Source organism: Anoplopoma fimbria, chromosome 11 (assembly GCF_027596085.1).
Source record: "Anoplopoma fimbria isolate UVic2021 breed Golden Eagle Sablefish chromosome 11, Afim_UVic_2022, whole genome shotgun sequence".
Classification (NCBI taxonomy): Eukaryota; Metazoa; Chordata; class Actinopteri; order Perciformes; family Anoplopomatidae; genus Anoplopoma; species Anoplopoma fimbria.
In genome coordinates, this window is record NC_072459.1 from 8,092,537 (window position 1) to 8,104,975 (window position 12,439).

The following is a 12,439-nucleotide window of genomic DNA, read 5'->3' on the forward strand; positions in this document are numbered from 1 at the left end:
TCCAACGCCGAGCTCCGGGCTTTTTATCCTGTTTGTGTGTCACTCGGCTCCGTCTCAGTCCTTTGCGCTTTGACACAGATACACTGGCGTGAGCGCCCTGTGAGCGTAGCCATTTGAGATCCTGACTGACCCGAGCGCAGAGGCAACACTCGGAGGCAGATGATGATTTAACAAGTTTACTAGAACCCGTCATGACAAATGCAGAAGTGAGGCATGAAGAGTCCAGTACTGCTAGTGCTTTATCACAGATTCCCCCTAAAACCAACAAACTGTCAAATATCTAGCTCATATCGAGCAAAACAAGAAGCCGAAAGCAGATGCTCTCTTACAACTCGCTCATCAGAAATATATCAGACGGAATAAAGCACGCAAAGAAAAGAGAATTTTTAGATTCATGACCTGACAGGGATTCACAGAAAACAAGCTGAGCTGATCAATGCCACAGTCCAAGTCTACATTGTTTACATGCGCACTTGTGTCTTGAGTTTAAGTCTGATCCTAGTTTGATCACATCTGAGACATGATACTTGTTTTTTCTGCTCTGTGTGTAAAAAATTCCAACATTTTCTAGGTTTTCGACTTTTTGCAACGGTGCATGTGTTATTATTTCTTTTGGTCTCTTGCTAACTGGACACTAGTAGTCTTGCATAGCGCTAAAGAAAGGTCTGACTCCACATATGATCGTTCTGCTAGAGAGAATATGCTGTTTGTTGGACCCATCCATCTTCCCTCCTGAACGTCATTGTTCACGATTACGCGGATAACATACGGAAACATTTAGTGGAATATCTCCGAGTAACAACACATTATTTTTCGTAGGTATAGCTACGAATGCTGGATCAGTATTGTAGTCTGCATTGAGAACGCCAAAAATAACACCCTGTTGGTGAGGACATGTTGCTTCAGGTACCAGTAAGGAATGATTTATGGTCCAGGAAGTCCAATTTGATTGATACACCTAAGAGTATGAAGGCTTATGAAAGAGATTTTTGCAACTCACTTCGGTCTGACAGATCTTCATCTGAGCCTGCATGACTCAACCATGAATCTGTGAGAAACTCCATAGATCCAAGAGGGACGACGCATTTGATTGGCCGGAAGCAGCGCGTTGCAGGATGACACGGCAAATAGCTTGCAGGCAAAAGTCGAGACAGGCTCTGACTCTCCGCTGGATGACCCTTGGTCGTGTTGCCCCAGGCCTCTGCATGCAGACCTCTAGACCTAATTAGGAGTCCGTGAGCTTCGGGGGGCCTCAGGTGCCCCAGAATCCAGGATTATATCGGAATAACCCAGCTAATGAGATCTCTCTGAAACCAGGTTTTCGATGTCTTTATGATGTTTTCTCTTTTCATAAACTGGGTTTTACAAACACACATCAGAAATACTTGCAAGGGGTCTTGACACTGAAGAACTAAAAGACATAACTGGAGCTTTGATCCACCTTAATGACACAAGCAGCGTTTGATGTCGAGTCGAGCGCAGCACCTCCCTGTTTCCAGCCCCGCTGAGCTTTTCTGACTCTGCCGGACTCTGCTGAGCTCCTGGTTTGAAAAGGAGGACACAGGATCCGGTGGTACTTTCAGCCGTCACACCGGGTGGTGCGTCTTTTTTTTTTTCAGTCAACCCAACCCGTTCTCCTTATAAAATGGTCGCTTAGAAGTTTGAAAATTGCCAACACGGAGAGAGCTTCCCTTGAATTAGGATGCCCCGCAATGCGAGTGTGTTATATAATGCCATGACTGGAGGGAGAGGAAAAGTAGAGCACAGGGGTAGAGATTAAAAAAAAAAAAAAAAAAGTTTCTGCATAAAAAGAGAAGGGGGGAGGAGGAGGAACATGAAAGGAAAAAGGGGGATGGGGAGGGAGGGATTGAGGGAGAGACAGAGGGGGTTGGAATACAGTATTATGAAAAGGAGAAGGGGGGATTAGGTCGGGCGGTAGCGAGGGTCCACTCCCTCGACCCGCCGGCTGCAGGAAGCTGGTCAATCCCTCTCCCTCTCTCAAGGCTCTGCTCTTTTTTTTTTTTTTTTTTTTTTTTCTTTTTTTTTCTCCATCTAGATAATGGAGCATTTCCTTAATTGGCAGAGCACGGTTTGGGCCGAGGTTTGTTTGCCAACGCGTCAGAGAGTGGAATTATTTCCTCTACATTTACAGCACAGTGTTGCTCCGGCTCTCTCATTAAAAACCGCAGCCTCCTCCTGCCCAGATAGAGCCTTCTGTGGAAGTCTGCAGAAAGAGGCCAAAATATAAGAAAAAAGAATATAACACATTTATCTCCTATCTCACCATCCCCAGCCAGCTTGTAAAGGAAGAGACAGAAACTTCTCTATCTGTTTACTGTTATTGTTTTTCTCCAATCATAAACCCCTCTCTTCTGGCTGCAACTGGCGCCTTTCTCCTCCCTCTCTCTCTTATCGAAAGAGTTATGCATTGAGCTCGCATGATCTGTATCTTTAAATTTGATTGAGGGAATTTGCAGGGGGTGTTATTGGATTTCGGTGTTATTGTCTCACCTTTTTCCCCTCCGTGTTTTTTAATGTCGGAATGGATACCCGCTCCGGCAGCACTGATCTCGCTGCTCTGCTCATTAGTCTGGATTCGCAGAGACCGCGGTGCTCCGCAACAATAAGACACGCACTTCTGTAGTCCAGCTATTACTGAGTTTAACAATGTGCACCAGCCAGAAAAGTCCATTATTTCTGCAGCTCATCATCTCAAGCATCCGCACGAGACAAAGGGTCTGTGGAACTGCTTCACTGCAAAAGGGCCATCTATCACTTAAGTCGGGAGCAGAGACTAAGAAACATATGCGTTGCAGATACCACATACTGCGAGTTCTGGAAGCATATGGAAGTATGAGAGTTTTATGCTAAAGACTAGGGCTTGGTTGCAAACTCTTTTAGGGTGTTTTCACAAGTCATAGTGGGTTTGGCTGATCTGAATGTTCATTTTTTTGGTCCATTTTCTGATTAGTCTGGTTTGGTTTCACATGAACGAGTTAAAGCAGACCAAGACAAGATATATATTTGTTGAGGGGTGTGTAGAAAGGGGGAAAATAAATGTATTTATTTTTCGTCTTGAAAGCTGCAACTTCTACGCAAGGAACCAACTGCCAAAGTTTGTTTCACTTTGACTCGTCACTGATCTCCTGTGCAGTCCAAATCCCTTCTCCTTCAGTTCATCTCAAATGAGTTAATAAAACGTCACAATTTTAGATTTTTGTAAAAGTTCAAGTCCAGTCTTGTCCCACTCACGTCGTTTACTTGTGTCCATCTCAACAAATAACCGCGCAGACTGTCTGCATTTTGGTTTACTTCATGCTATTGGGACAGATTATGCTCTCGAACCACACAGAGTTCTCTTGGAAAAGGTTGTTTTGGTTGTGGACCAGAATACGATTACTACGTTCACAACTTTCCAAACCAACCGCACCAGAGTTGGATTAAAACAGAATATATGTTGGCTCGTGAAAGCGGCCTTAAGATACCATCTGAATGTGTCTCCAATGACTATTTAAAACTGTTAAGTATCAAAAGACACTTGACATTTAATCTGGCATCACATCCTTTTCATTCTCTGCATTCTTGTTTTCTTATCTCTTATTGGAAACTTCCTGATTTTGCTAGTTTCAGACATTTAATGTAGCCAAGGTTCGTACGGCAGAACTCACTATTAAATGTGAGTGCAGTTGAGATTTCAAAGAGGTATCAAAAAAAAAACATCAGACAAGCATCCTCATTTTGGCAACCAAATAACACAATACCATGAGTGGAAGGAAAGCTCACAAAGTAAAACACAGGTTAATGTTTAAAGTATTCGAGTGGAGCTCGGAGAGGGAGCAGCTGCTGCTTTAACAGACCTGTCATTGAAATCAAAGGCCCTAATCAAAATTTTATCAATTAATTGATCTTTCCTCTTGCGCTTTGCCACAAGTGCAATTGAGATTCCCCCCTGACTCTTGCCCCTCCGACAGCGAGCCATGCTCTACAACATAAACTGTGTTCATTAGCGGTGATCAAGGAATTCTGTAATGTGAGCTGAGATGTGATGTGATGGCTGTTTTCCCCAGCTGACTTAGTTGGTTTGCAGGACAACTCTCCTCGGTTCACTCCGGAATCGCACTGGTGAACTTGCACGTCTTTCATGCTGCTTGTAGCAGTCAAACAATGTACTCTGACTTTAATCTGTAGTTCTAACGCTTCCCTCCCGTTGTGCGTCTCTCTCAGGGTAACCAAGAGGCCACTAACCCCCCAGAAGCGATGGCCCAGCCGTACACCCCCGCCCAGTACCCGCCTCCCCCACAGAATGGCATCCCCGCAGAGTTTGCGGCACCGCACCCGCTTCCGACGCAGGACTACAGCGGGCAGAGCCGGGTCCCGGAGCACGCCATGACCCTCTACACGCCCACACAGACGCACAGCGAGCCGGCCGGCACTGACAACAGCACGCCCGCCATCACCGCCACCACGACCGCACCGGTCAGTGTCCTTCATCATCTGCAAACACTGTTCTCAACACGCTGTCAGCAAGTAAAATATACTATTATCACTCTTTTTACCTTCTTTTTTTGTGTTTCTTTCCTAATGTTGATGATGAAAAAGTATATTGTGTAAAATTGCTAAATTGTGATTATTGACATTTCCACCATTGAAGCTGCAGTTGGTAACTTGAACAAAAATAACTCATAACTCACGATTTGATGACTTCTGACCTGACAAAACAAAAAAGGACTTGACTTGACAAATACTTGATACCTTACCCAAAAACCAGAAAAAGATTAAAAAGTATGAAATTTAAAAAGTGTGCGACAAAAATGTTCATTTCCCTTCATTTCCTGAATCAGGGAACATTAATTTCCTTTGCTATTCATCTCAACAAGTCGACACTTAATTCCCCAGATCTTTTTTTCACTTTTTTTCACAAGTTTTAACAAATGAACTAAACATTTGAAAAGCATTCAGGATTTCTGTTAATTTGATATATTCTAACTCTATACTAAAAATCGCATTACATTTGGTAAAAAGCACATTATGACTTGTTTAGGACCAGAAACTCAAAGGGACATGAATTTGGACATGTCAGTCTTCACTTTGGACCTGAGTGTAAAGACTTAAGACTTACTTGTGACTTGAAACACAATGACTTGGACCCACCTCTGCTAAATCCTGACAGAAGTACATGAGACAGATAATCTGTGAAAAAACACTAGGGTTACTATGCCTCTGTTTAGTTTTCCCAATAGCATTTTACCACGCCCATAGAAGAACAACCAATCAGAGCGGAGGATTCCCTAACGCAGCTGTCAATCAGAGCTGGTAAAGCTCGTTAATGCAGATCAACTTGTCAAACAAGGCGCTGATCAACTATGAATGGAGATTCTGTTACTGTATTGTCTCTCCACAAATGCTTTGAGAAACAAATCTTAGTTTCTGTTCTGTTTTTTAATATGACGGCCGGGTAAAAAAACATTCTAATTTTACACTTCACTAAAATATGTTTCTGGAAACAATCAAGTCACTTGTCTCTGATTGGTTGTTTTTCTTTGGCGCCCATTGGAATCTTCCAAATACCATTAGAAGCACTAAAAGAAAACATGAACCTGATTATCTTTCTCATGTACAACTGGCAAGATAAAGGGAATTTGAGCAAATACGAGAAAAAAGCAATTTTTTGAAAGTTACCAATTGTAGCTTTAACAAAAGAGACTAAAGTCAGCATGCTTGATGGCTTCTATCTCACAGCAGTTTGATTGGGAAGCTAAATCTAATCTTTCCTTGCTCCTTGTTTCCCCTCCCTGACTTTTGTTTCACTGAGGAATGTTGTTCTTGTTGTTGTTTTTTTACTTTTATCTCCCTCACACTTTCCATCGTCTGCCATTTCCCAAAGCCAGAAAGCTCCAGCGCCATTTGTGCTAAAGACGTCTTCCTGTTGTGTGCCATAAAGCAACATCTCTCTGTGCTGTAGAGAAACACGGAAGATTTAGAGATTTGCCCAAAGTCAGTTGCACACAGAAGATAAATTAGAATGTAATGAATTAATAATAATGACACCTTTAATTATACATTGCATACATCACAATGTCATGGGATTATACATGATTTAAAGTGTGTGTAAAGAGACTTCAAAGGACATAATTTGTCTTCATTTGCAAATATAATCATTCTGTATTATTGCGGTATTCATGTGAATATGTAATTGCAGTTCCATTAAGTTCACACAGAGTTGCATTGAAACTTTTACACCGGTGGTGTGATGGAGTGCAGCTGTATACACATTTTTAAATTTTTCATTTTATTTTTATTATTGCAAATTATGTTGACAATTTGGTTATTCTTTGCATCACCAACACAGAAACTAAATAAAAAGTTAGAGTTGAGAGTAAAAGTAACCCTGAGAGTACTAATCATCAGGAAGCAGCAGCAGACTTTGATGTCATGGCGGCGCTTTGTGCTCGTCGTAGGAGGTGAATTTGGTTGAAAATATGCTCACGGAATGAAAGTGCATTTCTGAGGAGTCATTTGGGGCTCCCCTAAAAAAACATGTAAGCCCGCTCTGTTTTATTTATCTGCGTGAAGGAGATGTGACACGCTGTAGACATGAATGATTCAGGGTGTCTGAAAGGAGGACACGCCCTTCTCTCCTCATCTTTTTCGGTCCGTTAAAGGAGCAAAAGAACAGACCAGAACCAGGCGAGTCAAATCAGTTATTTGCGACTGCATCCAGATGTTTGAGACATGCCTTCAAACACAAGACAGTATCATCTGCGTAATGGTGCCAGGACCTGATTATACCCCTTTTTTTCAGTTACTCATTGTAAGATTGCATGTGTTTAAAGCTTTTGGCACTCCAAGTGGAAAACAAACCGCTGGCAATGCTGCACGTCGTGATACACGGCTGAAATTCTAAAGTATATATTATACATTTCATTCTTGTGTACTGATACTCTGATATGAAATACCTTGACCTGGGATTTACCTTCACAAGAGGCAGGCGCAGATAAAAAGGAGGACGACTTAGCTCCAAACTTTAGAGACGTGGCTAGAGAGACGGATAATGCTGTGAGAGATGAAGAAAAAAAAAATAATAAGACCTTGAGACCTTCTTTTCTCCTTTAGCGTGAAAACACCTACTGGGAGGGGTCACGGCGAGGCCACAGCCCTCCTGAGAGCGATCTGGGTCACCCATAAAGAGCATTGTTAATAACTCCCATCTTCCGAAGACTCATGATTTGCCGTACGGCAAAAGGGACATTTAGCGGCGGTAAAGGTGCTTATGTGGCAGAAGCTGAGCCGCGGTCGACACATGCAGCGTCATTATCGCCGAGGCCCCCGTAATGTCGCAGTGTTTGATTTGAAGATCTGTGTGACGCTCTCCAACTGCTCCACCGGTTATGCGCCGCACTTACAGTAATGGCTGACACACGAGAAAGTTTAAAGTGAGGAGAGACTTGGCAGGAGGTTCAGCCTCCTCCTCCTCCTCCTCCTTCCTCTTCCCCCCTTCCGACACTGTACACCACTCCTCCGCTCGCTATCTCCCACTGTCTCCTCTCTCTCTCTCTCTCTCCATTTCGCATTTGATTTCATTTCATCTGCCCTCCCGCTGTGAAGAAAGCCCAGAGATGGTGGCCATGGAGAGATGAGAGCTTGCCTTTCTCTCCTCTCCTCCCTCCCCTCCCTCTCTCTCTCTCTCTTTGCGCTGTCCCTCGCTTCCCCCCCTCCCATGTTCATTCTCTGCATCTCTCTCTCTCTCTCTCTCTCTCTCTCTCTCTCTCTCCACACTTTCCAGGCCGTCTTTTCTCAGGGAGGACAGAGGGATGAGATTAGTGGGGTGTAAACAGAGAGCCTAATCCTCGGGGGCCGTTGGTGTAGAGTCGCCCACCGCTGAGTTCCCCGGCTTTAATGACAGACCCAGCCTGTTTGCTCTGGGTTGCCACAGACGGGCCCGGGTGCCTTTGATTAGGGCACCCTGCAGAAACACAGATTGAGGGAGCAGATCAGCGACTCACTGCGACTCACCCTCCCTCGCCTTCCTCCCCCTCGACTCTGCTGCGCTCAGCTTCGCCACCCCGCGAAGACGCTTTACTCTGCACATCTTCTCGACTTAAAGACTTAAAAAAAGAGTCAAGAGAGAGTGAAAATTCAGTGGAACGTATGGATTCTGTGTGAATTCCCTGCAGAGAGCGGAGAGTGTGTATGTTTTAATGAGGCGATGGGACTCTCTCTCTCTCTTTTAGCTTCTCCTCTCTGTTTTCTGTCCGTGTCTACCAGTCCTCCCGTCTATACTGGGAAGGTGGCGTTGTCCAGAGCCGGACCTCTGGGACCTCGCTCTGTGCCGTGTTCAAACAAGCTGACTTGAAAGCAGGCGACTTGAGGAAGAAAGAGGCAGCCCCCCAACTTTTTTCTCCAAATCCTAAGAGATGAGGGTAGCAGAGGGCTGCCAGGGAGCTCTGCTGGAGAAGAAGAAGAAAAAAAAACTGAGCTCGTTATCTGGCTCAGTTCAAATAGTCTGAGGTTTGGTTGAATTTCATGAGTAATCATTCTCTTTTCAGATAACAAATTAAGGCAGTGGCGTTAGGGCAGCAGTCAATTCCAGATTTTTCACAGCCCGTGTCAGCGGCATGAAGACTTTCCAAAGGGTATTCTGGGGGACTGTGATAACATAGACACACACACACCAACACGCACACACACATAGAAACACGGGCGGGCACATGCAAACATTCACACGTACACGCATGCACGCTCTCTCATCTCTCGTGAGCTGCGTTTAAGGGATTGAGACCCCGTCAGGGTGTCGCTTTCGGAGGCGGTGCTGATGGCAGCATGTAGGCCGCCATTAGGACGGGGATGACTGTGTTATCTGGAAGAGGGAGGAGCCGCTGATTTTCCACCGCTGTGAATGCTCTTTTTTAAAGATATTATAGATATCCACAACTTAAAAATACAATCCTAAGGAGGAGGATAGGGCTGCATGTTTTTCTATATTTTTCTTATTGTCAACAAATCCCATGAAAAGACCAAACTAACATGTTGAGCGTGTCCCTCAAAACGTCTCTACCATTCCTCTTACACTTTAAAAACACCTCAAAAATATATAGTTTAATTTTGTTTAATAAAAGGCTCAGTAATTTCCAGCTATCCACTGTAGTTTTTACTCAAACAAATAGAAGGTAATTGGGCCTTTGTTGGGGACTATTTTCAGAGGTGGATTAATCCACATTTGATCCTCTAGTGCAGAAGGTCTCAATTGTTTTTCAGCCAAAGTCCATAAGAAGATAGAGAATATACCGTTTCCTTCTTCATGTATGTCCCTAGTCTTTGTTGTGTTAAAGAACAACACTAGAGAAATGTTTTAGACGTGTTAAAGATATTTGCACCATCTCAACACATAAAATTCAACTGACATCAATTCAATTAGCTGAAAGTTACACCTCACATTAAACAAAATATCAAAGGCAAATCAAGAAAAAAGGGATCATTTGAAGTGCATTTCAGAATACACACACACACACACACACACACACACATCAAGAGAAGTGGAGGTGAAGTGAAGTGTTTCACTCTCAGTACACACAGGCTAAATATAACACAGATTCAAATTATGGTATTTAAAATATATGTGCTATTTGTAAAATGAAAACATGATCTAGAAAATATTTTAGATAAAAAAAAATGTAAATAGTATTCGTTGAACTATGATCTTATTTGTAAACAAAGGAATCAGAAAACTGCAGAATGTCACAGACCCCACGTTAAGAGTTTACTGCTTTAGTGGGTCTCCGTGTGTCCGACTCCAAATAAACTACAGTGTGTGTGTGTGTGTGTGTGTGTGTGTGTGTGTGTGTGTGTGTGTGTGTGTGTGTGTGTGTGTGTGTGTGTGTGTCTGTGTGTGTTCATGGTGATGAAGGAACATGTCACCCAGAGCAACAGTGAGGCTCAGTGATGTGTTTTTAATGGAGTTCTATGGCACAGAGGATGAAGAGACACACACACACACACACACACACACACACACACACACACACACACACACACACACACACACACACACACACACACACACACAGTGCGTGTTAGGAGACACATTCACTGTTGGTTTGGTCTTTTGTTGGGATCTGTTGACTATAAAAAAACAACAATAAAACATCCCCGGTGTTATCATTTAAATCTGTGTCCATCAGTTTTAATTGTTTCAAGTTATTTCAGTGAATTCAGTTTAGAACGGAGGATAGCTGTAAATACTACAATGCCCATAAGCCCCATCCGAAAGTGAGCCAGAATCTGAAATTAAAGCTAAGTGATGCTTCCTACCAAAGTGCATCTGGAGATTTGCTGTCTGACTTTAGTTTTATTTATCCAAACTTCGAATCAAAGAACCATATATATATTCTAATAACTCATCTTTTCTGTTGATGATTCAAGTTGTAAAGTTTCATGTCTTTCCAAACCTTATCGGTGCTCCAACCGTCAATCACCTAAAACCGTCGACGCAGATGATTTTTACAGTCCTGTACTGTCACCTGAACGCCCAAAATAACTCAGGGGTGGAGGAGGAGGTGGGTGGAGGAGGTGGGGGCGGCCCCTCTGCTCCATCACCTTGCTCTCTCAGGTGATGGAGAGGATTTATTTTGTGGCTGCTTTAGAGAAAGAAAACAAATAGAGGAGGACCGGGAGAAGGAAAAAATAATGAATGATAGCTCGTGCATTATAATTCTTTGCGAGCGAAGACTCAGTATCCCCCACCTCCCCCTATTTAATCGGATGTAATCTACCTGCTTGGCAGCATTCCAATCAGATAGTTTCAATTATGCTCTTGTAATGCCACTCTGCGAGGAGGGGGAAAGTGCTGAGCAGAGCACTTTGCGGGCGATTTGCAAATAACAGCAAGGGAGTCTTTTAGAGGAATGACGGAACAGGAAGCCGGAGAGTTGCCGGAGTTGACAGCTCGCTCACTCTCTGGTTTGCTGGCTCTTTGGCGGTGACGGCGTGTTTTGCATCCCCCCTCCTCCTCCTCCTCCTCCTCCTCCTCCTCCTCCCCCTCCTCCTCCTCCGTGACAGCAGCTGTCGGGACAGTAAAGTGCCACTGAAGGTGGCCTCCTATGGTAATACGGAGGTAATTATTTTCTGCTGCAAAACCACCGTTTCACAACCAGGCAGGTTTGGAGCCCCGGAGCCCGGATCTCAGTGACACCCCGAGTTATTGAGTTAGTACGATGCGGTCTAGTGTGCTTGGGAGTCAGCAATTCAGCATTTGTGCTCCTCCGTATGTGTGTTTGCCCCCCCCCGATGTCAGTGTGCTGCCGGCCCCGTCTGAGCGCCCGAGTGAAAGTTAATCTGGATGTTTGCAAACACTCCGTGATAACAAAAAAAGAAAAAAAGGCCAAGCAGACAGAGCTGGAGGACAGCGGCGCTCAGTAGTCTGGCAACATACGGTAAAGGTCGATAGTGTCATGTGTGACCGATGAAACAGATTGACCCGCGGGGGCCTCTGGTACCTTGTCACCCTCTGCGGTCCCAGCATCTGTCTGCAATGTGTTACCCCCGGGGCCCAACATGGCTACTCAGGCTATTAACCTCCAGCGTGCGAGGACACGGTAGAGTTAAGACCCCTTGTCTGCCCGTCTCTCCGTCACAAATCCACTCCTCACCGGACAGGACAACAGGCCCCCCCTCCTCCCCATGTCCTTTGCCACTTGTTACCTCATGGTCCTAGAACCCCTAAAGCCCCCGGGGCCAGCGGGACTTAGGACGCCGCCGCCCCCGACCTTCCTTACCTGGTTGGCTGCAGGGGAGACAAAGTGGGACCTTGAATCAAACAACTGTCACCGTTAACAATGTATGTCACCGTCTCCGAATGGGCCATAAAAACCAAATAAATGACGGCCATTACAGTGGAGATTGTGATTATGATAATGAGAATAATAAAGGCGATCATCATTACGATCATGATGATAATGATAATACTGTGATGATGAATTATAATGAATAAATCCCTACCCCATTTCCTAAATGGTGGGATATGTATCACTGAGAGCGGCCCGCGGCCTGGTGACAGCCTCGGAGCAGGGCGAGGGTTATCGCTGTGTGTGTCATTTGAACCGGCAACAACCTTCTCCCTTTTCACGTCTGCGTCTCAGTACAACATTGTGTCTGCGTGTCTGTGTGACTTCCCGGCCCCGGTGTGTATAGAGTGTTTGCCGTGCTTCCCGGGAGACCTCGCAGTTTACATATCACATTCAAACAGCTTTTTGTGCTCGATATCTGCCACTTCCACTCTCTCATTTCTCACCCTCCCCTCCTCTCTGTGCTCCTTCATTCAGTCCCTCTATGAGTCAGCGGGGTTCGTTTTTTGTTGATTTTAATCATCTGCTGAGTGGAGACACTTCCCACCAGAAAGAAAGCTGAAAACAATGTTTTCCTGATGAGGCCCATCTTGTGATCA

At 44.5% G+C, this 12,439-nt stretch overlaps 1 protein-coding gene across 2 annotated transcripts in view; it reads left to right on the forward strand.

The window, feature by feature from the left end:
- The first annotated feature begins 4,221 nt into the window (after window positions 1–4,221).
- The window catches only part of LOC129097898 (RNA binding protein fox-1 homolog 3-like), a 33,189-nt gene continuing 24,971 nt past the window's right edge, over window positions 4,222–12,439 (forward strand). The window contains exons 1-2 of one of the 2 annotated variants that reach the window (XM_054606793.1): window positions 4,258–4,476; window positions 4,525–4,527. In XM_054606793.1, the coding sequence (XP_054462768.1) occupies window positions 4,258–4,476; window positions 4,525–4,527 (222 nt within the window). Of the gene's footprint in view, window positions 4,477–4,524; window positions 4,528–12,439 lie in introns of both variants that reach the window. The other variant, XM_054606794.1, reaches the window with a different exon arrangement.